Genomic DNA, 27,477 nt, shown 5'->3' with positions numbered 1-27,477 from the left:
AATGAGTGCTCGGCGGCCTGACTGTGCTGGCCACTTCTCTGCCCTGACCAGCGGACCCAAGGACCCATATTCTGGCCCCACTGCCTTTAGGTGTGGCTGGGACCATCTCCCTGAGGTCGTCCTTGCCGCCTGCTTCCCATCTGGGCCTTTAAGAAAAAGCTGCTGCCGGCACAGCCTTCCCCAGTGAGGCATGCTGGAGCGCTTGGAAATGTCTGGAATGCCTCCTCCAGTTATTTGCTAGATTTGAAAACCAGAGCAGCTGGTCATGTGACTTCCCGGCGGGTCGGTTTCCATGGCTGGAAAGGGAAGCGCCAAGGGGAGGGGGTGATTCACACCCTCGGGATCTCTTTCTGCATGGAAAGTGGACGGACTCAACTTAGCTTCGAAGCAGGTCGGGTGGTTTTGCCGGCCCGTTCACGCCTTGGATCTGTTGCCTGGGATGGGAGTATGAGGAATGCATCTTGCTCGCCAGTTCATTTTCCAGAAGCCCGGAGCTTCTATGGCTCCGGGAGGGCCTGGAGAGGCAGCTCGCTCTGCACATGTAGAGGGTCGTGCTCTCTCCTCCCCTTCCCCACCCACCAGGAAGCCTCAGTCCACTGCACCCCTGAGTGCTCTCATGCCAGGAATCAAACCTTCCTGGGACCCCGTAGACCTCTCCCTTATTCTGCAACCTAGTTCACAGAGATGCATGTCCACAGGGCCAGGGGACCATTCCTCTTCTCCTCATGTGAATCACTTTCGTGCCTCGACAGGGCTCTGATTAGGCCCGTGCGGCCGCAGACACAGCACTCCTCAGCCAAGAGCTCGAATGAGAGCTGAGCGTCACCAGACGGAGGGGCTTCACTCTACTGCCTGCACATACTTGCACTCTTCTCGCTGGGGACAGTGGAATGAGGATTTATTCAGAATAGTTAAGTTTGGAAACGATGGCAGTGACAAACACATCAGGGAGAAAAATTTAGCCAGGCTCAGAGACTCATTGTATTGGTCATCAGACGAAGTTGCAAGCCTGGGATGTGTGTATTCATTAAGTGCTTCACGTATGTGTGTTGGGTACACTATATGAAATGAGGTCTGTTACTGGAGCGTCTGTGGGAAGTGTATTCTTTAGCTCTCCATGCAGTGGCTTTTCCTTTATGATTTATGGTCTAGAGACCAAATGGAATGTCCCAGCAGGTTGGATTAGCGTTTCTCAGCCGGGCACTATGGCCCTTTGTGGTCCCTGAGGATTTTCCAAGACAGTCACAGGTAAAAGGTCACATAAGCAGAAGGACAGGGTAGAGAGGGAGGGTCTGTCCCCGGGCGACACAGGGTTGTAGCACAGTTCACAGTCTAGATGCATTTCTGTGGGAAGCCACTCTGGGTGCCAAAATGGGTTAGATCATGGTCTTTGGGAGTGGAGGGTCCGTTTCACTTGCGGCAACTCCGGATCTTATCTGGGCAGAGAGCGAGCAGTTCTTTTTAAAAGTTCCCAATATGCAGATTCGGACTTACTTACTAGGCTCTCATTCAATGGACACTCCTTTCAACTTTCGATACGCTGCCGGTCTCTGATGATTACCCAAGAACCTTCTTTTGACATTTTCCTGCCAACTGCACCATGAAAATTGCTGCTGTCATTGACATTATTAGTGAACTAGGCATCTGCCCTGAGGATAATGCACTTGTGCCCATTTCAGATGACCATTTTTACAGGGTGAAATCCCTGTATGTATATCAATAGTGGAAGCCTTAGTCTCCCTCGAACCCTTCCCCATAGCTATGCACTGTGGAAACTTGATTAGGGTGGCTCTGCAATAAATCTCTCCCAAGCTAAAAAAAAAAAATCACATAAATGGGGGCACAACATGAAACTAGAGCATCACCCCCACAGAGCAGGGGTTCCACAGGAAGGAGACAAGGTTGGAAGGGAGTCAGGTCAGAATAAAGTTTGAAGAATTCAGAGAGTCCCCCAGTTTGACATTGTGCTGCACTGGGTCAGATGCTTTAGAGACCATCTGGGTGTGTTAAGCCTGGACGGTGGAGCCTGGGGAGCTGTCGAGGGCATGTCCAAGAGGGTGAGGTCTCCAGGGCCGGGCAAGGTACAAACGGAAGGAGGATCGGGCTTCTGGGGTGAATGATTAGAGGGGAGCAGCACCCGTGCACGGGCTGAGGGGTAGGGGAGGTGCCCTCGGGTGGACGGTTAGGCAGAGAGTGGACATGCATGCTCCATCCTTCAGGGCTGTGGTGGACAAGGAGGAGCCCACGTACCACCTCCCGAGGCCCCCTCACGCCCCACCAGTTGGCACTTGTAGTAGCTGCCCCTGGTGCATTCACAGCCGGGCTGTGAAAGCTGCCCTAGCATCACATCGCTTCAGGAGCCGGCGCTGTGTGGGCTGTGCTCGTCCATGGGGTAGCACCCCTGGCATCGTGCACGCAGTGGCCTCTCCTGGTCTTGGTGTGGGTTTGGAGGACCCATTCCATGGCCCAAAGGTCTCTGTCAACCCTGACCAGCCCAGCTGCAGATGTGTCCGGCAAGGAGGATCTCCTCGGTCAGCATTTCTCTGCTCTGCCTAAGTTTAAAATGTTCTTTGCTCTGTGCTCTTCTTCTAGTGAGGAGGAGGAGGAGCTGCAGAGTGAGTAGCTGTGTCTGGCCAGTAGGGCGCCACCTGCCTGTGGTGACAGTGCTGGAGCTGGGGACTGAGAGGTGGTCTGGGCCCTCCTCCCTGTGCTGACGTCCTCACTCCAACACTCTACTTGGCTTGGGGCAGGGGGTCGAATGCACGATTAAGGCGGCAGCCTGCCTCCTGGGCCTCATACCCTCTCCTGGAACTCGGATCCCAGTAGGGCCGTCATTCGGAAGGCCCAAGTGCCTTCTACACAGTCGTGTGGTCAGTCGCTCCAGGTCACTGTGTGGTTTGGCAAATGGACAACAATAGCTGTCGCCTTCTTTGCCCCATGATCGGAGGAGCGACCTTTTCGGAATAGAGAATCCGCTTCCAGCTTTGAGTGTGGAGAGACTTGTAAGGCTGTTCCATGTCCAAGTGTTTGTCTCACATAGTGGGAAGGGGCCAGGCAGAGAATGTGGTGACTCAGACGCAGCCTTGGAAGGGTTTCCTCCCCCTAACGGCTCCTTGCATCCATGGTGATGAACCCCCAAAGGCAGGTGTGTGAAGAGGCCTTCCAGCCAGGGACCAGCCCCAGGCCTCAGGCCTCCACGGGCGGCACGCATGGTACTGCCCCACTGCATCCAGTGGCTCAATAGATGTTCCTTTAAACTGAAAAATTCCACCGCGATTTATGGGGTGCAAGGGAGAAGAAGAAAAAAAACTGCGGGAATCTCGGGACCGAGCCAGTTTCCAGAATAAATATGTACATTGTGGATCTCCTAGGGAAGGGCAGCGCATGGGCGATTAGGTCTGACCTCTCATGAGGTGAGCACTCCATGAACCAGTCTGGGAACTGTTGCCCATGCCCTTCCCTCAGTCCCAATCCTGGGATGATGGAGTCTGAGGGCTGCAGGTCACTTCATTCCTTTTAAGGAAAAATCCAGTTGAAATAGGCTCTTCGCCTGCAGTGATTCTTTAAAGGCTGATTTCAGTGACAGGCCACTCTGTTTTTTGTCTTGTGATGATGTCATGGAAGTCGCATTGGTGGTTTTGTATCAATGTTTAGAAACATTGATATTTCCAGAGTTCAGAGGTGTTGGTGGGTTAATTGCTGTTTCCAGAATTGTATTTTAGAAGCCATAGTTAGCAAAGTAAAATGCTTTTCCACAGTTAAAAAGTTGGCAATCCCTATTGGAGCCAGAGTCTCCTAGCACATCAAGTTCTGTTTAAAATTTAATTGATATAATTTATTTCGGAGTTCACTCTTGGCTCCGTGCTTGTTGGTGTTTTCCTTCATTATGAGTTTTGTTTTAATTTTGTTGGTATTTTTAGGGTGGGGTATTACGGAATCCTGGGAGCCTAAGAGAATTTCATGGTATTTATGTCATTCAGGATTCTTGGGTGAAAGAATTTCAGAGCCACTGATGGTTCTTGTAAAGTGAATGAAGTCCTTTCCATCTCCGGGTTAAAATCCTGAGCACATCCCACTCACCTCGCTCATGCCAGTCTGGGGGCAGGCTCTGGGGTTATTTTTATTCTGCTCTTGGTTTTCCTTCCTGGATGTTGGTGCCAAGCAGTATAAACGAGACAGAAGAATCCTAAATAGGCCAAAGGAAAACTCACTGAAATCTTTCAAAGATGTAGAATTTGTTTTTAGGCTTCTTAATGCAATTTTTACAACCTGTTGACTACTTTCTACTGCCTGCAGTTTCGCAGTTTCGTTCAGACTCGAGACCAGCGTAAGAGTCTGCGTTCCGGTGCTGGTAGTGCAGCAGTGAAGCCAAGTCAGACGCTCGGTCATGTCAGAGAGCTCCACGCCAGACAGACTTGGGGCGGGAGCTTGACCAACATAGGTTTCGCGCCAGGATGCTCTCCCCAGTACTGGAAGTGATTTTCACCTTGTGACTGGGGTCTCCCCACTTGTTGTGTGGTAGAGCTGTGACGAGCCTTTTCTGACCCTCTGCCAGACCCAGCCGCTGGTCAGGGCCTGCTTCATGTCATGGTCTGAGTGGCCAAGCAGACGGAAGAAGCTTCTGTAAGCCTGTTTTGTCCAGAGCAGCCTGGGCAGGTGCGGAGCAATTGTCTGCCCATCCCAAGTTGCTGGTGACTGCCCAGGGCCACCTTTGCACTTCCTGCTGGGTAACCCATTCCCAGGGGTGCTGGGGGCAACAGCAGAGGCACAGCTTCATCTCCAGACCGGAAGTGCTATTGTTTCCCACGCTTCCTCAGCACTGCCTGAGGGAATGTCCAGTGGGGGCTGAGTGCTGACGAGGGCTAGGATTAACAGTGTGCCCCGTGTGTTTGAACATCAGCACCCACATTGTTGATTCGGGGTTCGGTTATCCAGTTACTGCTTCAATCCTGAGTAAACTTTTAAAAATGGAAATACACGCTTTCTATTGTTGCCTTTTTCCACCTCTGATTTAAAGGTTTCCAGTTTCACTTCTCCTTCCAGCCCCCGGGAGAAGAGGCCCTGGCTCTCCCACTTTCTGCTGGATCTGTGCCACTGTAAGCTTTACATGACGTTTCATCTGTCACCAGCACTGTGCTATGGGTCTCACTCTTCTCTGCTATTTTGTTTTCTAGATTCACGGCCTTTTCATACTACCAGTGCCAATCTGACTGAGAGGTAAGTCCTATCCATTTATTTTGCTCCTTGTCCTCAGATGGAGTGAAAGAGATCCCAACTCTGTCCAGGTCTTCAATAAGGGAACAATTTTATTTTAGCTCTGCGGGTTATTCCTTGAAATGTGAGTGGTTTTAATGGAGGCTTTAATCTTTCAAAATGAAGATCAGTAATAATTTCCCACTTTTATTCACGTCATCCTAATTACAGAGATGGCATTTGTTCACAGGGACATTGCCATGTTACACTTCCTGAGCTTTGTGGAATGTTTCATTCTTTGCCTCATGACTCCTTGTCTCATAATTCATGCGTACATGCATGTGTGCATTTGTTCATGCCATGCTGCTGTCTCCTAAGCTCTAGACTTTCTTTCTTCCACTCTGTGGGGAGGAGAATGGATCCCCTGCTTGACAGCAGACAGAAGCTTTTTGTTCTGACTCATCATTGACTTTCAGAGTCCTCTTTGCATGCGTCCGAGACGCCCAGAGTGCTCTGCACCCACCGTCGGGCTTCTTGTTCCCCATCCTCTCGACAGTGCTGGCCTCTGCCCCGTTTCCCCGGTCTCAGGCACAGACGTGGGCTCTGTCCCAGCACTGCGCCTGTGATCACACTTGTCCAGCGGCCCCTGTCTGTCCTGCCCACGTACAGAGCCCTTCAGACATACACTGGCTGCTTTTCTGCAAAATGCATCTAAAACAGTGTTTTAGAAAGCACGCCGAGAGCCTCTTCTGGCTGGCACAGGGGCCTCCAGGGGCCTGGCCCTGGCTCACCTACAGTCCACGCAGGTAGTTCTGCAGCCTGGGATCTCAGAGGCTCCTCACCCAGAAGGTGATGCTTCTGGGTCCCTCAGAATATCCTCTGCTCCCCTGGGTCTTCGGTGCTGCAGGGCCCCGTCTCTGCTCCCCAGTCCCGACAGCTCTGGGGACACATACTGAGACAAGTGTCCTATTCTATGCCCAGGGTCATGCATGGTCATTCATTTGGACAAGTCCCTTGATTTGTAGCCTTCCTGAGCAGAACTGTCTGTCCAGCCCACCATGGGCCCACTCTCAGGGAAAGGGAGCCAGCTAGAACCACGAGACTGGCACTGCGGCCGGGCTCTGCCTGACAACAAACCACCACAATGTGGCATGACGCCGTTGGGATGCCTGTGCTCTGCTCCTGGCATGGTGGTCTCAGAGCCCCCACAGTCTCGCCTCTCTGCTGCTCATACCCCTGTCAGTGCCAGGAGGAGATGCCTGTGCAAGGAGCTTGATCTCTTCTTGCTGTCACTGTTCTTACGGGTGTCCCAGCCCGTCATGGGGTCACGGGAAGGTTTCTCAGATTTTCAAATTGAACTCTTGAGACTGGGTTCTGGCTCATGGGGGTGGCGCTCAGGTTTTACATGCCGGGTACCCCAAGTTTGTTCCCCAGCACCCATGGTCCATGGAGCACTATGTCAGGAATACCTGTGCAGGTGGGGATGGGGTACCCCCAATTTGTTAATGACAGTGGCCTTAACAACCGATCTTGCTTTTTTTAGTATAACAGAAGAGAGCTATAATTTCCTGCCACCAAGCCCCTCCAAGAAAGATCTTGAAGGAAAGAGTGGAACCAAGGTCAGCCGCACCTTCAGCTACATCAGAAACAAGATGTCGAGCAGCAAGAAGAGTCGGGTAAGTACTGGGCGGGCTTGGCTCCACGGTGGCACCATGATGAGCCTCAGACCAGCTCTCTGTCTCCAGCCTAGAGCCCAGGCACCCACTGTTCAGTTGGCACATAAGGGTTACAGGGCCATGAGTGGGGTGTTCAGGAACAAAATATACTCATATTTGGATTTAAAGGTCAAAAAGAGGGCCTGGGAAGATGGTCAGGAGGTAAGGCTCTTGCCTGTATGCAGCTGACTCCAGTTTGAACCTCTGGCACCCTCTAGGGTCTCCCAAACCCCACCAGGAGTGAGCCCCGAGCACAGAGCTAGGAGTCAGCTTCGAACACAGAGCTGGGAGTGAGCCCCAAGCACAGAGCCAGGAGTTAGCCCCGAGCAGAGCCAGGAGTCAGCCCCGAGCACAGAGCTGGGAGTGGGTCCTGAGCACAGAGCTGGAAGTGATCCCTGGGCACAGAGCCAGGAGTGAGCCCTGAGCACAGAGCCGGGAGTGAGCCCCGAGCACAGAGTTGGGACTCAGCCCCAAGAACAGAGCTGGAAGTGATCCCTGGGCACAGAGCCAGGAGTGAGCCCTGAGCACAGAGCCGGGAGTGAGCCCCGAGCACAGAGTTGGGAGTCAGCCCCGAGCACAGAGCTGGAAGTGATCCCTGAGCACAGAGCCAGGAGTGAGCCCTGAGCACAGAGCTGGGAGTGAGCCCTGAGCACTGCTGGATGTGACCCAGCTTCCCCACTCTCCCCCCCACAAATAATAATAATAATAATAATAATGATAATGATAATCACCTGTAATAACCATATAGTGGAATTACTTTTTTTTTTTGCTTTTTGGGTCACACCTGGCTCTGCACAGGGGTTACTCCTGGCTCTGCACTCAGGAATTATCCCTGGCGGTGCTCAGGGGACCATATGGGATGCTGGGAATTGAACCCAGTCGGTCGAGTGCAAGGCAAACGCCCTGCCCGCTGTGCTATCACTCTAGCCCCGGAATTACTTTTCTGATCTTTTAAAAATAATGTGTGTTGGGGCTGGAGCCATAGTATACTGGGTAGGGTGTTTGCCTTACACACAGCTAACCCGGGTTCAATTCCCAGCATCCCATATGGTCCCCTGAGCACTGCCAGGAGTAATTCCTGAGTGCCAAGCCAGGAATAACCCCTGTGAATTGCCAGGTGTGACCCAAAAAGAAAAAGAAAAAAAAAATTGTGAAAGTGGAAGGAGGACAAGTTGTTGACTTACACTGATTCCCAGTCCCAGGCCACAGCTGGTCTTTTCCAAATCAGGGGAAAATTTGCTGTCCCCCCCACCCTCCCACTGCCCACCCCCTCTTCCTCTTTCCTCCCTTCCCCTAGGGACAAGGAGTTTCGGATGGAACTGGACTCCAGTTCTGACGAAGGGCCCTGCTAGCCCTTTGTGGTTTCCAGGGGGCCTTGGTCTCCAGAAGTGGAGACGGTCATGGCTCATGCTCAGAGACCCTGGTGGCCTCTGCTCCTCTCCTCTCCTCACACACAGTTGTCACAGAGCACTGTCCTCTGCCTGGGACAGTGTCACAGGACGGGCCTGCTAGCAGGGTAGGGATGGGGCAGAGAGGACCGGCCTGCTAGCAGGACTAGGGGCGGGCAGAGAGAAGGTGGTTTGTGCTCCAACAGTGGCCTCATGAGAAGAAGTGAGTGACATCATTCGCCCTCTGGTCCTCTGATCATCCCTTTGGTCAAAGTGACAACACTCTTTTGCAATCAGACTGGTTCCTCTTTCAGACGTGGTTTCAGGACTCAGGCTTTTGGTGCCTGAGTGTGCCCAGCAGTGTGGTGATCTGTGTGTTCCTTGCAGTGTGGCCTCACTGCCCTGTACTGTGGCCACATGCCCCCACAGTGCTCTCTTGAGAGGCCCTGCCTAGCACCCACCGAGCTTAACAGCTGCTCAATAAGGTTGTCCTTGGACCTCCTTTAGAACGAGCGGCTTTTGTCAGCATGGTTCAGGATGGTAAGCAGCAGGGAAACAGCAGGGTGCGTGGCCATGACATTAGCATCCCCCCTTCATGGCCGGCATGGCGGGCCAGCACTCCACCAGACAGAAGGGCTTTACTCTAGATGGTGACCCCAAGTGAAGGCTCCTGTGTCCTGGAGGCATTGGGCCAGCAGCAGGTTTTCTTGGGTGCTGAGTAATGTCACTTCTTCATAATCTGAAAAGGCAGTGCTGAACGGATAGTCATGCTCGCTTTTTTTTCTCTTTTCTTGTTGGGGGTTGCACACCTGGTGGTGCTTGGGGGTTATTCTGGCTCGTACTCGGGGTGACTTGCAGTAGTGCTCAAGGGGACCAAACCTGGGGCTGCTGCATGCACAGATGGGCTCGGCTCATGGAGCCATCTTGCCAGTCCCCAGTACATGGTTCTTACGTGATCAAAGGAGCCACAGCACTGCCTGGCGGCAGAAGGGCCCCTCCCTGGGGCCCATATGAATATGCCTGTATGGAAAATGGAGTACTGACCTGTGCCTGTTTGGAGAATTGTCTGCACTCAGCCAAATTACTTGGGACCAGGATTGATTTATTCTAAAGGGGGAAGAGCCCAAACAGGAAGTGTAACAGGAAGACGGGCAGTTTCTGCTTTTGACTCTCAGTATCTTCTCAAGCTTGGTCTGTTTCCTGCCAAGTACAGTCATCATTGGTTTGCTGTGGAGAAGTTAAACTCTGACACGCATTGTGGGGGTGTCCGTGAGGGGGTGCAGTCAGCTCCCCTCCAGCCCCCACATTACACAGGTTTTCTTTTTCCTCTGCAGCAGCCGAGAAGGTTTAGAAGTGTCCTAAGACATTTCTGTCTTGGCAATCTGATGATGGAGGTATTTTGGGTGTAGGGGTTAAGTTTCTGTACCTCTTCGAACACGACACTCAACCCAACTGCTGGTTCCTGTGGTCTCTGTAGCAGAAAGGCACACCTCACCACCTGTGGGGGGCTGGGGAGAGGCTTTGTCCGTGAGAAGGGGCCCCCTTGTGGTCTCTGGTCGAAAACCCACCCCGTGCTGCTGGCTGCCGCAGCATGCTGGACTCGATGGCCAGTTTCCCGTCTCTTTGTTTTCTTTTTATTTGGGGGTCTGGTAAACAGTCTTCCCTTTTTGAGTTTGTTTGGTTTCTGATTTTTAGTGGTCATTTCCCACCTGAAAGCATAGGGTAGGAAATGTGGACAGTCCTGCCCTTGGCCCCTCCTGTCATCGCTCCCAAATCCTTCCCTTTTGACAGACAGACAGTTCACTAGTTTCCCCAGCCCATCCCCAGCTCCCCAGCGCAGATTCCCTTAGGAGCTGCTCTCCGTGAATGAGGCTCCTTCTGAAGAACTCGGCTGTGTTCTTCAGCTCCTGGCCTCAAGGCAGTGGCCTTGGTCCTTGTCGAACCTCCACTGGGCCACTGGCACCTGCCGTCCATGTAGTGGTGGGGACATTTTCGGAGTCCCGTCCGAAGGGAGGGTGAGTCTGCCCGCAGCATTCAAAGAGTTAAGAGTGTCTTAAGAAAACAGGCAGCTCAGCCTCCTCCTTCCCTTTCTCAACCGTATCTGCTTCCTCCTACGGTTTGGTTTTTCTATGCTGCTGCCCTGCCTGCCGGCATGCACCCCTCCTTCTGTGGGCGTGCTTCCTGGCATGGGGGTCAGTCATGTCGGTGAAATGGGGCCGGTTCCCTGACGTCCCCCACATCACAGTGAGGTTCATAGGAGCAAAGCATGGGGAGGTGAGTCCCGACGACCAGTGTGTCTGTGTGTGTTGTTTCGAGACAGGCTGGGGAGACCCTTTCCTATGCTTGTGTGTTGAGAGGGCACTGGAGCGTGGAGAGATGTCAGCTGCCTTAGGCTTTTGTTTTGTTTGGGGCTACACTCAGTGGTTTTCAGGGCTCACTCCTGGCCAGGCACGGGCGACCATGTGCAGAGCTGACTGGGATCGAGCCTGGGTTGGCTGCGTGCACAGCCCCTGCTTTCCTTTGTACTATCTCTCAGACCCCAGGAGTTTAGATTTGTTTTTTGTTTTTGTTTTTGTTTTTAACTTGGGATACATGCTTTAGCTTTCATGAGCAAAATGTCCACCACTTTTCAGCTTAATGCTTTACACCCAGAGAAGACTTCAGCAAGATTTAATTGAAAGAAGGAAATTATTTGGAAAAAAAGTTGAGTTTCAGATATCGATTTTAATTAGTTTTACGTACTTTTGTGGTTACTGAAATTAACCCACAGTTGTTTCCTGCTTTGTGAAGTAACTTTTCTCTCTTCTCCTCGTTATTATTACTATTACTATATTTCTAAAGTGTAGCAGTTGAGCTATTAGAGTATATTGTCAGGATTCTGTTAACAAAAGAACTCAGCATGAATCGGCATTTGTGGATCTGAGCTGTTTTGATCTAGTAGTGGGCTGTGGGTAGGGATGCTGGAGACGTGGGCCCCCTTTTGCTGTGTGACTTGCTCCAAGTCATCTTCACTCAGTTGGCTGCAGAAGAGAAGCACTGGGCTTCAGTGGGGTTAGACCTGAACTGGCACATGCCTGGCAGATGTGCCCCGACGTCTCTAAGCCTTGTTGCCCTGTCTGTACTGGAGACAGTGGCTAATATTTCCTATGGGCTAGAAAACTGCTTCTAAGAGAGTGAGCCAGGGTGTTATCCTTTACTACAGGGTGGCAGAGTGCTGAGCAGATGGCACCTGTCCCACTGGGTGTGGCGTGCAGGCCAGGCACTGCCACTGTCACTTGCCTGAGGCTGAGGAACCCACTCGTGGGCATTTTTAAGATCACACCAGCAGTCATTATCAGGAAGCCAAAGTTGGTGATGGCCACGGTTCCCTCCCAGGAAACAAAGTTCCCGGAAGTACAAGTCTGAAAAGGAACTCTTCACGTGGTGTCCATGACCCACGCATGCTCTGACCTGCTGACTCTGTCCCACAGCATTTGCCAGCCACATTTGACCAGAGCCTGCTTTGCACCCTGGTAAAGAGAAGGCCTCCGGGTCCTCGGCTAACTGTAGACTCTTCTCTGGTAGGAAAAGGAAAAGGAGAAAGAGAAGATCAAGGAGAAGGAGAAGGACTTGAAAGAGAAAGAGAAGGACAAGAAGATTGTCAATGGACACACTTTCAGTTCTGTCCCCACCGTGGGACCCATCAGCTGCAGCCAGTGCTCCAAGCCCTTCTCCAGCAAGGAGGCCTACACCTGTGCAGGTAAGCACCTGCCTCCTGTCAGCAACAGGGATGCACTAATCTGTCTCTTTCCCTGCACGCCGGGCTGTACAGGTAGCAGTGTATTAGTAACCGTTGAGTGTGTCGGCACAGTTAAGCTCAGGGCCACATTTGCATCATGCATAAGGCCCTTCTGTACAATAGTGTGGTTAGTTGCTGTGCTTAGAAATGAATGTCTCCTGGTCAGAGCTGCCAGCACCGGCAGCCCTCAGACTTTGAGCAAGCTGCAGGAAGAATTGTAGTGCATGTGTTGGCATTTCAGTGGTTTTTGTTGCTAATTTTCCGGGTTTTGTTTCTGTTTGGGCTGGTTGCCTAGGTTGGGGTGGAGTGATAGAGTCGGAACTTTCCCCGTGGAGGTGACGCTTCAGCCTGCCCCCAGAGGGGGCTGAGAGGATCTGTCCTGATCTGTTTCCTGCCTACGCCCGCCTGTCACGGCACGTACAGGCCCCAGGAGGCATCACTCCTGCCAGGAGTGGGGAGTGGAGTGTCTGCAGAGGGTCCCTGCTGGTGGGGCTGCTCCGTGGAAGCTCATGTGAGGTCCTCTCTCTGGGTGTGACCCAAGAAAGGCAAACCTCTCCAGAGAGGCAGCGGGCCAGCCTCTGAAAGCTCGCTCTCGCATGATGGTCTCCTCTGTCTTGGTTGGAAGAGAAAGCGCAGAGTATCCAGCAGTGCCCTGAAACCCCTGGGGTCGGACGCAGAAGGCTTCGAAGTGCAGGCCCGGAGTCCCAGTGGGGAGAGTGTGTGCCTGGGAGCCACCTTGTAGTGAAAAAGCTTTTAAGTTCAAAGGAATCTTCTTCGGAGTCAGCTCTGTTCCCACAAAGCACTGTGCAGAACCCTTTCGAAGGCCTTTGGAGAATGAAAGCTCATTGCTTCTGTCGGTCGGGAATCTTTCTAAGAGAATCAATAACTCTTTGATGTTCCTACAGCAGTGTGGTATGGTCTGTGGCCTGGAACGTCAAACTGCATTAGATTTGCTTCAGTTCTTGCCTTTTCCATAAATGTCTGTTTGGCAGAGCAGAGAGACTAGCTTTTGGCCGTTGTCAGTGAGGCTGTGGCTCCGAAATCCCCCCAATGGCCCTGTGGGCTCAGCCCTGACAGAGACAGGGCAGCGGCCAGCCAAGTGCTTGCCGAGGGGTAGGGTGGGGGGGTCGAGAGGCTCTGCAGAGACAGCTGTACTGACGCCTGTCATGGAGTTGCTCAGAACAGCAGCCAGCTGTGGGGCCCATTGAGAAGGTCATGATGTGAAAAGCTGTTTGCTGGTCCCCCTTGCGTCTGTCAAGGGGGCTTATGTGGTCCTGGGGGCTCTGCCTGAGCACCTCAGCCATGTGGCTATGGGACCTGTGCTCCATGTGGCCGTGCGGGGCGTGGGGGTAGGGGAGGTGTCTCCAGTGGCACTTGCTGCCCCCCTGCCTGAGCTTGATGGGGAGCCCCAAGAGAAGGATCCAAGTGCAAGACGTGTCATTACCAGGTCCCCTGCCCCAACTCCACCCCAGCAGGCTTCCTCGAGGGAACTTTCAGCTACTCCCCGGTGGTCCTCGAATGTCAGTTGTGTCCTTGTAGAGTGTGACTCCAGGAGGCCCCCTAGAAACTCAGCGCCCAACAGGACAGCAACAGCCTTTTTCAGATTCACATACTGCTTCTGTCTTCTTAGAGGTGGATGTTGCTGCAGAGGGAGCCACTGGAATGACCCTGAGCCAGGGCAGCCTTGGGTACACTCTGGGAGCTTGATGTGGGCAGATTTGCACCAGGGTTGGTTATCTCTTTCCTGAAAGGGGTGGTCAACAGGCTGAGGTCAGGAACTGCTGCCTTCCCCGGCTCTGCCAGCTGGGTCAGGACTTCTGGGTTTTGTGAGCGACTGGCCAGTACAGGGATGGCAGATACTTCCACTTTTACTTTTGGTGGCCCCTGTGCTTCCTGCCAGAGAAGCCCCACACTTCCCATTCTGTTCATCAGAAGTGACCTCTCCCTCACCTCCTCCCCACAAGCTGGGCCTCCAGCTCTGTTTGCGACAGTGGGTCTGTGTGTTGCTCATGGGCCCGCCTGGGTTTGCTTTTCTTCTAGGTTGTGGAGCTTTGGTCCACAAAGGCTGCCGAGAAAGTCTGGCCTCCTGTGCGAAGGTCAAGATGAAGGTAGGAGGAGCTGTGGGGTCGGCCGGGCCCACTCTGGTCCTTGGCGTGGCAGAGTGTCATCTTGGGTTTTGTTTATTCTCACCGTTTAGTACCAAGTTTGAAACCAGAGTAACTACGAAGCTATTTTTCTCTGTAGAGACAAATGCCTTAAGTGTCTTAAGGGATTGGAGTCTGGGGGGAAGTGACAACATCTGCCTGCTTCCCTCTGTGTCCTCGTGGAGGACCCCATGGTGGGGTTGCAGTGGGGGGAGGGCATGCAGTCCGTCCGCCTGGGCGTGGGTACCTGCAGCTCCTTGTGGTGCCAGCTGCAGGGGGCGGGGCTTCTGCCCAGATTGTGTCTCAGCAGTCCCTTCAGACTGTGGGGTCCAGCTTGCTCCCAGAGGCCCAGACCCCCTGGCATGCCCCCACACTGGTCCCCTCCCTGGGAGGCTCTGAGGGACTGACTGCCAGGCACAGAGTCGAGGATGGGCCCACAGAGTCTCGTGTTTCGGCGGGGCTGATGCTGTTATTGAAAAATTACTTCATGTGTCAGCTTGGATTTCTCATACCTGGTACCTGGACTGGGTATCCTTTGCCCAGCCCCCTCCCCACTTAATCAGAGTCCACATAACATTCCCCTCTGGTGAATCCCACCAGATGCTGCGTTATTAGCACAAACTTCACTGGTGTCAGCTTATTAATAGTCACGGTTGCTGGCAACACCCATTCTTACGTGGTGCGCCCTGGCCCCATGGAAGATGAATGGAGTGCTGAACCCGGGGGTCGGCCCGAGCCCCTGGAATGGTGTCTGGTGTCTCAGTGCCCCACCTCTGCCCTGTCACCCAGCTGACTCCATGGGTCTCTGGGCTGCCAGCTCCTGAGCGCTCGTTCCTGCTGGAGCTCCGAGTGGGCCTGGCGGTCAGGGCAGGAAGAGGTCGGATCCCGGGCTCGCACACTACCTGAGAATGAGCTCACGGTCCCTGTCTTTCAGCAGCCCAGAGGGAGCCTGCAGGCCCAGGACACCTCGTCACTGCCCACAGTCATCATGAGAAACAAGCGTGAGTGATCCCACTTCCAGTTCTGCTCTGACTCTGGGCTTTGGGGACCCTTTGCTGATTCGAGTCCCTGCTCAGTGGCCAGTGAGAGGCTGTGTGGAGAGAGGCCTCGCCTCAGCGCTTGACGCTGGAATTGTGCTGGCATGAAAGCTGGGTGGGACTGCTCTCCCCTGTTCAGGTCCCAGCCCGCCGCTCCTTCCTCCAGACCCTTCCTTTGTGCCTTCCCACCTGCTTGCCAAGTTAGCCAGTCTGTGTTCGCCCCGGTCCTGCTACAGTGTAAAGGCCCCCATTCTCCACTGCCTGATGCTAAAGAGCGGGCAGCAGTGGGCAGAACAGCTCTGGGGGCATCTGATGTCTGGAATCTTGGGCCCTGCCCCAACCCTCCGAGTCATAACCAGAGGAGTCCAAACCATAGACCTGAGCCACACTGCCCACCAGGCCCATGAGAGCCCCTTGGCAGGGTCCACCACAGCCCGTGATGGGTAATGATGGGGTTGGACCAGGCCTTTGCCTGCCCTGTCTGTGAATGGCTCCCAGCCCCCTTTTTCTGCCTGCACCCTTCAACTCTGTGCTGGCATCCCGTCTCAGAGGCCTGTTTTCTGTTTCCTGTCTTGCGGCCTGAGTGAGTGTGCACTGCTCTGCCCTGTACACGTCCTGACAGGCAGCCAAGGGTCGGGTCTTGGGGAGAGGGCCACGTAGTCGCCTCATGGGCTGGGAGAAGCCATGGGGCCCCCGGCCCCCGCTCTGGGAGCCCCGAAGTTCCTGCATGCACCCTGGCCGGCCCCTCTTGGCTGGGTGTGCTGCGGCCTCTTCAGAGAACCTTCCTGCCTGTCCTCGGGCCTGTGTCTTCTGGGACACGCATTCTTCCACAGCGGGCTTTCCTCTCCTCAGTCCCTCCCCTGACCCTTGTGCTCTGGGACTGTTGTGGCCCTAATGGTCTGCTGCTTCTCCATGCATCCTGAGGGGACTGTTCACTTGCACACAGTGTTGCTTCTATAAAATCCCGCCACACTGCACAGTGGACAGCCCCCCGGCCACTTCTGGGGGCACACAGGATGTGTCTCAGTAGAGCCCAGGCACCTCAGAACAGATCCGGGTGACCCCAGCACCTCCTCTGCAGGAGTCCCAGCTGCTGTGAGCCAGGGTGGGGCGCATGTTGCTCTACTGTGCAGATGACCACCAGGGAACGGCTAGCTGTGTCCCCCAGTCTTGCCTCAGGGACACAGGCTTCCTGGCCGCCACTTCCCCAGAGTACAATGCCTCGGTTCTCTGCACCACTCCTCCCTGGCCCTGCCCTCTGGCTGCACTCCTGTAGGGAGCCCACTGCCTGGCGCTCTCACAGAGTTGGCTTCTGTGGCCACCCTGTCACTCCTTTCCGCAGGCTGGACTTGTGCTTGTGTACCCTGCACCGGCCCTTGCTCCCGAGCCCGTCTGTTGGCTCTCCTACTGCTCTCCAGCCCTCTGCTCTCACGGTGTGGCTGAGAGGAAGAGAGTGGGGTGCAGTCTCAGATACACCTGCGCCCCTGACCCCAGGTCAGGGTTAGGCCCTGCCAGTGTGCAGGCAAGGTGTCAGCTACTGTCCCTTTTTCCCTCGTAGCCTCTCAGCCCAAGGAGCGCCCCCGCTCAGCTGTCCTCCTGGCTGACGAGACCACCACCGCCCCCCTGTTTGTGAACCGGCGCTCCCAGCAGACTGTCTCGCTCTCCAAGAGTATCTCCATACAGAACATCGCGGGGTGAGTGCTGCCCTTCTCTGTCACGGGGTGGGCCTGTGACGAGCCCCACATGGGAAGGACGCCTGTGGGGTCAGGCTGAGAAGCGGCTCGAGGGAGACCAAGGGGCCGCGCCAGCTCCCTGTGACTCTTTCCATCCTGTGGAACCGCAGTTTACCTCGGCTTCCTTCCGGGGTCCCTCCAGAGGCTGTGGAGGTCTCTGCCAGCCCTAGCTTGGCACTCACCCACTAGCACAGGCTTGATGGTGCTGCTGACTGTAAAGGCAGAGCCTTGCTGCCGTCGAGGGAGTGGGCCTGCTCCAATGCGGGCTTGGCCCTCTGCCCTCACACACTCAGCCAAGGGTGCATTTTGGGGCACCTAGTGTGTCCTCAGCCAGACACTCACTCAGCAATACAGGCTGAGGCTCCTGCCCCGCATGCAGCTGGCCGGGGTCCCCAGGCACAGAGCCAGGAGAGAGCCCTGAACCCTCTGGGTGTGACTCCCAGCCCCTGAGAGGGGCGTCCTTGACCGGGCGCTGCTTTTGGTTCCAGGGTCGGCAGTGACGAGAGCATGTCGACCACCTGGAAGTTCCTGTCTCACTCCACAGACTCGCTCAACAAGATCAGCAAAGTCAACGAGTCCACGGAGTCCCTGACGGATGAGGGTAAGAGGGAGTCCGGCAGGCCAGACACGCATGTCTGCGGGATTGTGCTGCGGGCCTCTCCCCCGAGTTCTCTGCAGAGCCCCAGTCGTTCACTGCTGTCTGCCGGGGGGGCGTTGTGACTGCAGTGTCATCAGAGAGCCCCTGTGCCCAGCAGGAGCCTGGGCCCCACCGCCTCCCTTTCTCTGGCTCTCCCAGGCCTCGCTGACCTCTGTGCTCTCTCGAGTAGGGACCGACATGAATGAAGGGCAGCTGATGGGGGACTTTGAGGCCGAGTCAAAGCTGCTGGAGGCTGAGTCCTGGAGTCGCACCGTGGACAGCAAGTTTCTGAAGCAGCAGAAGAAGGAGGTGGTAAAGCGGCAGGAAGTGATTTACGGTGCGGCTCTCCATGTGCTCACCATGCTGTGCTTCGTGTGCACCCGTGCTGTGCTCAGCATCCCTGCTGGGCATTCATGGGCTCTGGAAAGCCCATTTTTTCAAGTGTGGAGTGTCTCAGAGATGTTCTGTAAGGGCGGGGTGTACACGTTCCCATGTGCCCTGCTGGGCCCTCCCCTTCTCTGACCTTTGTGTCCCGCCTCTCCCTCCATGCCTCTGAAGAAGTCTGTGTCCTGTCCCTTGTGACAGGATTCCTAAAAGCTGTTGAGGGCTGGCTGTGGCAGCATACCCCGTGACAACTCGCTGGTCACGGTTCATAGCTCCTCAGCGCCTCTGGACGCAGGGCTCAACACACGCATATGTCGTGTCGTTTCCAGCCAGGAGCATCACAGGCGTCAGGAAAGGGGAGACCTGCTGTGTTGGTTCTGGTGACGGTATCCAGGGTGCCCGTCTGCAGGGACCAGTGGCCCGGGGAGGGGAGAGTGACCATCAGCGTCCCCGCAGGCTGCTGCTAGGGGTGCTGGAAAGGGAAGGCCAGTCACGGACGGAGCCTGTCTCTCCCGCAGAGCTGATGCAGACAGAGTTACACCACCTCCGCACGCTGAAGATCATGAGCGACGTGTACAGCCGTGGCATGATGACGGAGCTGCTGTTCGAGCAGCAGACGGTGGACCAGCTGTTCCCCTGCCTGGACGAGCTCCTCAGCATCCACAGCCAGTTTCTGCAGCGCATCCTGGAGCGCAGGAAGGAGTCGCTGGTGGACAGAAGCGACAGGAACTTCCTCATCAGGAGAATCGGAGACGTGCTGGTCAATCAGGTGAGTGGCGTCAGATGCCCCTTTGGCGCTCAGAAGCCAATTGCTCCCCTTGGCCACCCCACCCCTCTGGCCTTACTGCTTGCGCTTCTTCTGTGCAAGTCAGCGTGAACTTCTCTACAGCACATCAGTATTTACGTTTGGGCGACATCTGGTGGTGGTCAGGACTTACTCCTGGCTCTGCTCAGTGGTCACTCCTGGCAGGCTTGGGGACCATGTAGGATGCCAGAGATTGAACCCCAGGTCAGCCTCTTGCAAGGCAAATACCCTCCCAGCCATCCTGTTGCTCGATCCCTCTGTCTGCTTTGTAAACTGCACCTTGGCTCCGCTGACACAGGAGCCGTGTGCTCCATGAGCTGCCATTGATAGTGCACTGTTCAGAGGCTTGCCGTGTATCTGCTTAGTTGTCCTGCAGATCTTGTCACAATTTCAGAACATTTTATTATCCCTCTAACTACCCAGCCTCCCTCGGCAACTGCTATTCTACCTCTGCCTATCTGGTCTGGCCGCTCTGTATATGTGAGTGAGACAGTGGGAGCCTCTGAGCCCCTCTGATACGCACACCTCTGCGTGGGGGGGTGCTCTGACGCACACAAGGGCTCTCTGACACGCTCACAAGGGCTCTGACACGTGCACATGAGTTCTCTGACACACGCACATAGGCTCCCTGACACGCTTACTTGGGCTCTCTGACATGCACACAGGCTCTCTGACACACTCACACAGGTCCTCTGACACATGGACTTTCTTACATGCTCACATGGGCTCGCGGACATGCCCCCACAGGCTCCCTGACACGCTCACACAGACTCTTGACACTCGCACACGGGCTCCCTGACACGCTCACACAGACTCTTGACACTCACACACGGGCTCCCTGACACGCTCACACAGACTCTCTTACATGCTCACACGGGCTCTTACACGCTCACATGGGCTTTCTGACATGCTTACCCGGGTCCTCTGACACACGGACTTTCTCACACAGACTCTGACACACGCACACGGGCTCGCGGACATGCCCTCATAGGCTCCCTGACACGCTAACACAGACTCTTGACACACGCACACGGGCTCCCTGACACGCTCACACAGACTCTCTTACATGCTCACACAGGCTCTCTGACATGGTTACACAGGTCCTCTGACACACGGACTTTCTGACATACTCACACGGACTCTGACACATGCACATGGGCTCTCTGACATGCCCCCATGGGCTCTCTGACATGCTCATGTGGGCTCTCTGACATCGCACACCGGCTGTCTGACATGCTTACACAGACTCTTGACACGCACACACGGACTCTCTGACATGCACACACGTGCTCTCTGACACACGCCCATGGGCTCTCTGACATGCATAGAGCTGCACATGGGGCTCAGAGTCCAGGCCAGGGCTGTGTTCCATCATGGCTGCCTACACCATTGAACTCTTTCAGGGGGCCTGGGGGGCTTTACAAATAGACGAAGACTTTGTCCAAACAGGGACGTGAGCTTAGAGCCTAACTGGGGCTCTCTCTCCAGTTTTCCGGGGAGAATGCAGAGCGCCTGAAGAAGACGTACGGCAAGTTCTGTGGGCAGCACAACCAGTCCGTCAGCTACTTCAAGGACCTCTACACCAGGGACAAGCGCTTCCAGGCCTTCGTGAAGGTACTTCTGGAGCCGCCGGCGCCCCCAGCCTGCGCCCCGATCCTCCAGCGCCTCTGACCATCCTCCCCTTCCTTGCAGAAGAAGATGAGCAGCTCCGTGGTGCGGCGGCTTGGAATCCCAGAGTGCATATTGCTTGTCACCCAGCGGATCACCAAGTACCCAGTGTTGTTCCAGAGAATTCTGCAGTGCACCAAAGGTGAGTCTCCCTTTCCCCTGTCTCAGGTCAGGAGACTGTCCCAGTGTCTTTCTATAATGTGGACCCTGGTTAGTTGAAAAGAGATCCTGGTTTGATTCTCGAAATCATTTACTTGAGTGAAACCTTGAAGAATTGTGTAGACTGGGGCTAGGCTGGGTGTGAGGGGCCGGGCTGCATCGTGAGCTGTCAGGTGCCTGGGCCTGGCCTCTTGTGCTGGGGCCATGGGGTGAGAACACCCTCCCCCTTTGCACTGGCCACCACAGTTTCCCCGTTGGTCAGCCCCCTGATCAGTTCAGGTGAAGCCCAGAACCTTGTTGACAAACAAGTCCCTGTGCGCCATTCTGGGCCTGCCCACTCCCCTCGGCTGTGGAATGGGGCATGTACCTGCATGCTGTCCACATCACTGAGTGTCCAGTGATGTCAGCGAGAGGGCTGGCCTGGAGCCAGGGGTGGCGCGCTCTCACCTGCTCTGGAAGGCCAGCCCAGGCCCACGTACGCTTCCCTTCCCAGACAATGACGCAGAGCAGGAAGAGGTGGCGCAGTCCCTGAGCCTGGTCAAGGATGTGATTGGAGCCGTGGACAGCAAGGTGGCGAGTTACGAGAAGAAAGTCCGGCTCAACGAGATCTACATGAAGACAGACAGCAAGTCGATCATGAGGATGAAGAGTGGCCAGATGTTGGCCAAGGAGGATCTGAAGCGGAAGAAGCTGGTGCGGGACGGGAGTGTGTTTCTGAAGAGTGCAGCCGGGAGGCTGAAAGGTGAAGCTTCTCCCCGGGGTGCGGCGGGTGGGCACCCCTGGGAGCACAGCCAGGGACCCCAGTGTCCCCACTGATCAGAAAGTAAACCTTTGAGTCCAGGGCAGTTAAATCTCACATCTCAGAGCTTTGTGTTGGCAGGCTGCAGAATCATGTCAGAGGAAAGGTGGCTCTTGAGGGAGGGGCATGCCGGGATGAAGGTACAGGGCCCTGCTCTGTCCCTTAGATCAGGCTCCTGTGTGCAGTTCTCTCTGGGCTTCCTCTGAGGGGTCCAGACGAGGAGGAGGCGGAGGAGGGAACTGTCTCTCCCTAGCTGCTGTGCACGGGGGGTCTCCTCGGACTTGAGCTCTGCTGTGCTCCCCCCAGCAACGCCTAGTGCTCTGCTGCCCCACGCCCAGTGCTATGGCAGGAATTGGGCAAAGTGCCGGTCTGAGACTCCCCTGCCTCCACACCCCACAGCCGGACAGGGGCCTGCAGGGGGCGGCTGCTGTGGGTTTGGCCAAGGGTCTTCTGGGAAAGCTCTGACCGTCCCCTTTGCCCTCCAGAGGTCCAGGCAGTCCTGCTTTCGGACATTCTGGTTTTCCTTCAAGAGAAAGACCAGAAGTATGTCTTTGCCTCACTGGTAAGCTGGGCGCTGTTTGTGACAGTGTGGGCAGTGGGCAGGGTGGGCGGAGCAAGCTCCCCTCAGAGCCCCTTGGAGCACCTTGGGCATTTGTCATGAGGCTGCCGTGGCACTAGACTCCCGTGTGGCTTGGCTGGTGTGTGACGCTGGTCTAGAGCAGTGTGAGGAACCACCCAGAAACCCGGGGTCATGCGGAGCCCTTGAGTAGATCCATGGCAGCCAGCAGGGCAACACGAGTGTTTCCTGTCCTCTGGCTGCCTGCCCGTCGCCCTCTAATCCCACCCCACCCCAGGAACCCAAATCCCGGCCCCCAGGGTTAGGGCCCTGAGCACACATCTTACGGGCCACCCTCCCCTCTCCTTTTCCCAGGACCAGAAGTCGACAGTGATTTCGTTAAAGAAGCTGATTGTCAGAGAAGTGGCACATGAGGAGAAAGGGCTGTTTCTGATTAGTATGGGGGGGAAGGACCCAGAGATGGTAGAGGTGCACGCCAGCTCCAAGGAGGAGCGAAACAGCTGGATCCAGACCATTCAGGACACGATCAACACCCTGTGAGTCTGCCCAGACCCCTGCCCCCAGGCCGGCCCCGGGGTGTTCCTCAGCCCCCAGAAGGGCTGACTGTGTGGTATCCCAGGAACAGGGATGAAGATGAGGGTGTTCCGAGTGAGAGTGAGGAAGAGAAGAGGCTGCTGGACACCAGAGCCCGCGAGCTGAAAGGTGAGGCTGCTGGCGCGGGCTGTGCTCTCCGCCCTTCAAGCTGTGGTGCAGGACGGTGACCAGAGAGGGCAGCGGGGGACAGTGGGACCCAGAGGTGCTGCTCCGAGAAGCTGCGTGTCGACTCACTCCCCTTCTCCTACCCGCCCCCGTACCCTGCAGAACAGCTGCAGCAGAAGGACCAGCAGATTTTGCTCCTGCTGGAGGAGAAGGAGATGATCTTCCGGGACATGGCCTTTCCGGAGGACGCCTCGCCGGGCCCTGGCCCCCGCACCCTCTTCCGCTCCAACACAGAGGAGGCGCTCCGAGGAGCCCCGCTGATGAAGAGTGCCATCAGCGAAGGTGACTGGCTGTGCCCCATCCAGGAGGGGACAGTGTCAGCCATGCCCTCCCCAGAAAGGGACAGTGTCAGCCGTGCCCCCTCACCCCCCAGAAGGGGACAGTGTCAGCCGTGGTGACCCTCCTCTGTCCCGGGCAGTCTCACACAGGTCATTTCCTCCCCGGTGGTGGGACACAGCACCCAGAATAGAACCCCAGGTGTTCCCTTAAGTGTGTGTCACTTGAGAAGCACCAGCCCAGGCCAGGCCATCATGCCCCTCTCTGACCACCCTCCTCAGAGCTCCTTTCATGGCCCCAGCTGCTCCTGCCTCCTGTGTCTGCTCAGGCCTCCCTGCCGGCTCCGCCTGCACCGACCCCTCCTTTGCCAGGGGTTTGTCTTGGAGGCAGCTCAGAGTTGGGATTTTTCTGGTAGCTTTTCTTCTGTCTTCCCCTCCGAGATGCAGATGGGGTCCGAGGCTTGATCAGCCTGGCGCTTCCCCGTCCTCCTGTCAAGCCCGTTTCTGGCAGGGCTAGAGGCTGTCACTATTCCTGCTCCCAGGGACACTGTCCTGGAGTGATTCTGTCTTGAAATAGTGTGGCTGCTCCCAGCTGCCTTCCCACTCCACCTGCCCTTGCCTCCTGCACACCCGCTCTCGGGCTCTCCTGTTGGAGTGTGGTGCTGGAGAGGGGCTCCCTCGTGCTGAAGTCTGAGAACGCAGATGCTCGGGCTCCTGGCCCCCTCCTGGCCCCCTCTTTTGAGAAGCCCCTGCTCGCACTGCCGGGAGCCGCCGCTTCCCTGGCCCTCCCTGGTTACCCGCTGTCAGGACGCCCCAGCGGCTCTGCCTCCTGCCTGTCCTCAGAGGGAAGTCACTGTTTCCTGTCTCCTTTTCCCAGTGGAGGCCCTTCAGAGCCTGGTGAGTGGGAGCCTGGGCGGCTCCCTGGGACCAGCGGTCAGCAGCCCCACGGAGCAGGACGGTGCGGTGGGCCCCGTGTCTCTGCCCAGGAGAGCAGAGACGTTTGGCGGCTTTGACAGCCATCAGATGAGTGCGTGTAAAGGTGAGCAGGTCCCAGGCAGGGCAGCCCAGCTCAGGGCGCGGGCTCTCTTTGCTTGACCTCTGGGCCCGGCCCTGGGGCTTCCTGTCCTGTGGGCTCTCTGGGGGTGGGCACTGTGAGCCCCCTGAAGCCGTCTGCTGTGGCCTTTCTGGGATAACCACTTAGAAAACAATGTTTGTTCAGGAGGTGAGAAGGACGAGGGGGACGATGGCCAGGATCTCAGGAGGACAGAGTCGGACAGTGGCCTGAAGAAGGTTCGTGCTCAGCATCCTGCCTCCTGTGGGTCTGTGCCTGCTCCTGCCGCAGGTGGGGTAGGGGGGACCTGTTCTGCCCATGCTGGACCCTCCGCCAGGCCCCCGAGCAGCTCACCCCCCCTCCCTCCCCACAGGGAGGCAGCTTCGCCTCAAGGTTTTGGTGAACGGGGCCTCTTCAGAGCAGTGTATGGCCCGGGGCTGTGGCCGGGTGGACAGTACTTGGGGAAGCCCTGAGCTACGTCCACATCAGTGGGGGCTAATCTCGGGGCTGCGTGCCTTTGAGAAATGCACTCCACTCCCGTTCTCGCCCCGGACTTTGGGGAGATTTTTCTTTTTCTTTAAATGCGTTTGATGGGCTTCTGTTGGTCTGCAGGTCTTTGAAACTTTGTGGGGGTGTACAGAGTCACCCCTCTCTGTGTGTACCCACTTTCATGCTTGCTTCCTGTTTGCTAGGGTGGAAACGCTAACCTGGTGTTCATGCTGAAGAGAAACAGTGAGGTAAGGGACGGTGTTTCCACCCATCTCCCCTGCCCCTTTGTCCCTGCACCACCTCGGGATATGAATGTTGTTCCCCAGAGCGAGTAACCGTGTGTCCCAGCCCTAGAGAAACCTAGCAAGGAGTCTATTGGAGAGGCCGCGGGCCGTGGGAGACACTGGATGTGCTCCCACCGGTCGGCAGGGCAGGTGGACAGGCACACTGCTGCGGGCTGGCCGTGCACCTATGCTGGTGGCCTGGCACCTACCCCGGGCACCTGCTGCTGCTGGTCTGGAGACAGGCACTGGCCAGCCGACTGTGTGCAGCCAGCCCGCACTCTCCTCAGGTCACCCACTCTCAGCCGCTCCTCACGTGGACCCTCGCCTCGCCCTCACCTCCGGCTGCTCTCCGGGAGGGCTGCCAAGGCTCCTGCCCTCCCTACACTTTGGGCTGTTGTGGGATTTGGGACTCAGCCGGGGCACCAGCAGGCTCTTCAGGACAAAACCTCACACACCTGAGGCCTGTGCACAGCTGGCGAGCCACAGCCCCACCCCTGGACATTATTATTCTTACTATTCTTCTTCTTATTATTATTATTTGCTTATTTGGGGGCCATGCCTGGCAGTGCTCAGAGCTTGCTCCAGGTTGTGCTCAGGGAGCACTTCTGGTGGTGCTTAGGGATCCAAGCAGGGTCCACGCAGCACGGCAGCGCCTTAATCACTATATTGTCTCTGGCCCCTGAATATTCTTTGTAAATTCATGTTCCATTGATTTGATAAGTTCAGATAGTCTTCGCATTGTCATTTATTTGATTTCAGTGAGGTTGAAACCTTTTTAATGTTAGGTAATTGGGCATTTGTATATCTTTGGTAAATTGCTTACGTTCTTTTTTTGTTTTTGTTGTGGGGACACACCTGACAGTGCATGATGGGACCCGTGTGGTGACAGGCTGGAACCTGGGATAGCCACATGCACAGCACGTGCCTTCAGCACTCTCTCCAGCCACGCACTTGTTTCTTTCTGTGGTGTTCCTTTATTTCTTACTCATCTGTATGAGACTTGCTTGGACTTGACTTTTGCTTCTGGGCCAACACAGCTCGGTGCTTGGGAGCTGCTGCTGGCTCGTTGCTCTGGGACCGTCTGGTGCCAGATGCAGACTGGGTCCCTTAGCCCAGCACCTCATTTTTATGGGGGTGAGAGTCGGACTTTTGGTATGCGGTTGTTTCCTTTGCTTCTGCCTTTCCTACCTTAAGATTTAGAAAGGATTTAAAAAGAGCATGGAACATTGAACACGCATTTGTGTGACCCTCTCTTGAGATAACAGCCCTTGGTGCCCTGATCTCTTCCAAGCCCACTGACCCACGGTGGTTTCTGGGCCTCACCTTGCTGTTGGTGGGGTCCCCTCCGAGGGGGTGTCTGGGCTCTGACCTCCAGCATCCCCGTGCGCTGCTGTAGCAGCTTGTCTGGGGCCTGGCTCTGCTCTTGGCGCCATGCAGGGGCTTGTCCCCTCAGGCCACAGCCAGAGTGGGGGTCCCAACCAAGGCCTCAGCTGACCACCCTCTCATGTCCGCTCTGCAGCAGGTGGTCCAGAGTGTCGCCCATCTCCACGAGCTGCTCAGCTCCCTGCAGGTAGGCACCCCCTCCTGGGTGGTGGGGAGCTGTGGGCCCCGTCCCGGTCTCTGGCGGGCGCCCTTCCCGCACCTCCGGGGGCTGCCCTGCAGCACCACCGACACCCGCCTCTCCCCAGGGGGTGGTGCTGCAGCAGGACAGCTACATTGAGGACCAGAAGCTGCTGCTGAGCGAGCGGGTGCCGGTGCGGCACTCCGCGCGGCCCAGCTCGCTGGCGGAGCAGGAGAAGCAGCGCAGCCTGGAGAAGCAGCGGCAGGAGCTGGCGGAGCTGCAGCGGCAGCAGGCGCAGCACCTGGACGAGCAGCGGCGGCGCGAGCGGCAGTGGGACGCTCGGGAGCGGGCGCTGCAGGAGCGGGAGGCGCGGCTGGCGCAGCGTGAGGACGAGGTGCGGCGCGGCCAGCGGGACCTGGAGTGCGAGCGGGAGGCGCTGCAGCAGCGCCGCGGGGCCTACCAGGCCGAGCTGGAGCGGCTCCGGGCCGCGCAGAAGCAGCTGGAGCGTGAGCAGGAGCAGCTGAGACGGGACTCGGAGCGCCTGGGCCCACGGCCGGCCGAGTGCGAGGGGCAGGTGCGAGGGGGCCCGGGCCGCGGGCGGGCTGGTGTGCAGCAGGGAGGCCCCAGCAGCCTGCTGAGCCCCGTCTGCCCCACACAGGGCTCCCGCTCGCACGCCAAGCTGCTGAGGATCCCGTCCTTCCTGCCCAACCCCGAGGAGCCCCCGCCGCCCTCCACACCTCCTGTAGCCAAGTCAGGCTCCCTGGACTCGGACCTCTCAGTGTCCCCCAAAAGGAACAGCCTCTCGCGGACACACAAGGACAAGGGGCCTTTCCACCTCCTGAGCTCTGCCGGCCAGACGCACAGGCAGCCGGAGGGGCAGAGCCCCGCGCCAGTGGCCAGCTCCACGCGCCTGTTCGGCCTGGCCAAGCCGAAGGAGAAGAAGAAGGAGAAGAAGAAAGGCAGAGGCAGCCGCGCTCAGTCCAGCGGTGAGTGTCCCCCAGGGTCAAAGCCCCCGAGCCCGGGTGACCCCCACCTCCAGCT

General features: G+C 56.5%; 1 protein-coding gene across 8 annotated transcripts in view; it reads left to right on the top strand.

Annotated features, from left to right (window-relative positions):
• Positions 1 to 27,477, top strand: part of AKAP13 (A-kinase anchoring protein 13) — a 181,033-nt gene that overhangs the window by 151,448 nt on the left and 2,108 nt on the right. For 4 of the 8 annotated variants that reach the window (XM_055142066.1, XM_055142065.1, XM_055142062.1 and 1 more), the window contains 22 exons: positions 5,175 to 5,217; positions 6,737 to 6,869; positions 11,861 to 12,035; positions 14,115 to 14,182; positions 15,153 to 15,219; positions 16,814 to 16,949; positions 17,477 to 17,589; positions 17,816 to 17,962; positions 18,528 to 18,778; positions 20,303 to 20,428; positions 20,507 to 20,624; positions 21,135 to 21,383; positions 21,926 to 22,002; positions 22,372 to 22,553; positions 22,637 to 22,719; positions 22,879 to 23,058; positions 23,929 to 24,090; positions 24,271 to 24,341; positions 24,795 to 24,839; positions 26,395 to 26,445; positions 26,564 to 27,010; positions 27,095 to 27,422. In XM_055142066.1, coding sequence (XP_054998041.1) covers positions 5,175 to 5,217; positions 6,737 to 6,869; positions 11,861 to 12,035; positions 14,115 to 14,182; positions 15,153 to 15,219; positions 16,814 to 16,949; positions 17,477 to 17,589; positions 17,816 to 17,962; positions 18,528 to 18,778; positions 20,303 to 20,428; positions 20,507 to 20,624; positions 21,135 to 21,383; positions 21,926 to 22,002; positions 22,372 to 22,553; positions 22,637 to 22,719; positions 22,879 to 23,058; positions 23,929 to 24,090; positions 24,271 to 24,341; positions 24,795 to 24,839; positions 26,395 to 26,445; positions 26,564 to 27,010; positions 27,095 to 27,422 — 3,252 coding nt within the window. The remainder of the gene's footprint in view (positions 1 to 5,174; positions 5,218 to 6,736; positions 6,870 to 11,860; positions 12,036 to 14,114; positions 14,183 to 15,152; positions 15,220 to 16,813; positions 16,950 to 17,476; positions 17,590 to 17,815; positions 17,963 to 18,527; positions 18,779 to 20,302; positions 20,429 to 20,506; positions 20,625 to 21,134; positions 21,384 to 21,925; positions 22,003 to 22,371; positions 22,554 to 22,636; positions 22,720 to 22,878; positions 23,059 to 23,928; positions 24,091 to 24,270; positions 24,342 to 24,794; positions 24,840 to 26,394; positions 26,446 to 26,563; positions 27,011 to 27,094; positions 27,423 to 27,477) is intronic. The other 4 variants (XM_055142067.1, XM_055142064.1, XM_055142069.1 and 1 more) reach the window with 2 other exon arrangements.

Source organism: Sorex araneus, chromosome 6 (assembly GCF_027595985.1).
Source record: "Sorex araneus isolate mSorAra2 chromosome 6, mSorAra2.pri, whole genome shotgun sequence".
NCBI lineage: Eukaryota > Metazoa > Chordata > Mammalia > Eulipotyphla > Soricidae > Sorex > Sorex araneus.
The sequence above is the reverse complement of the archived record's forward strand: the minus strand, read 5'-3'. Positions and strand labels throughout refer to the sequence as shown.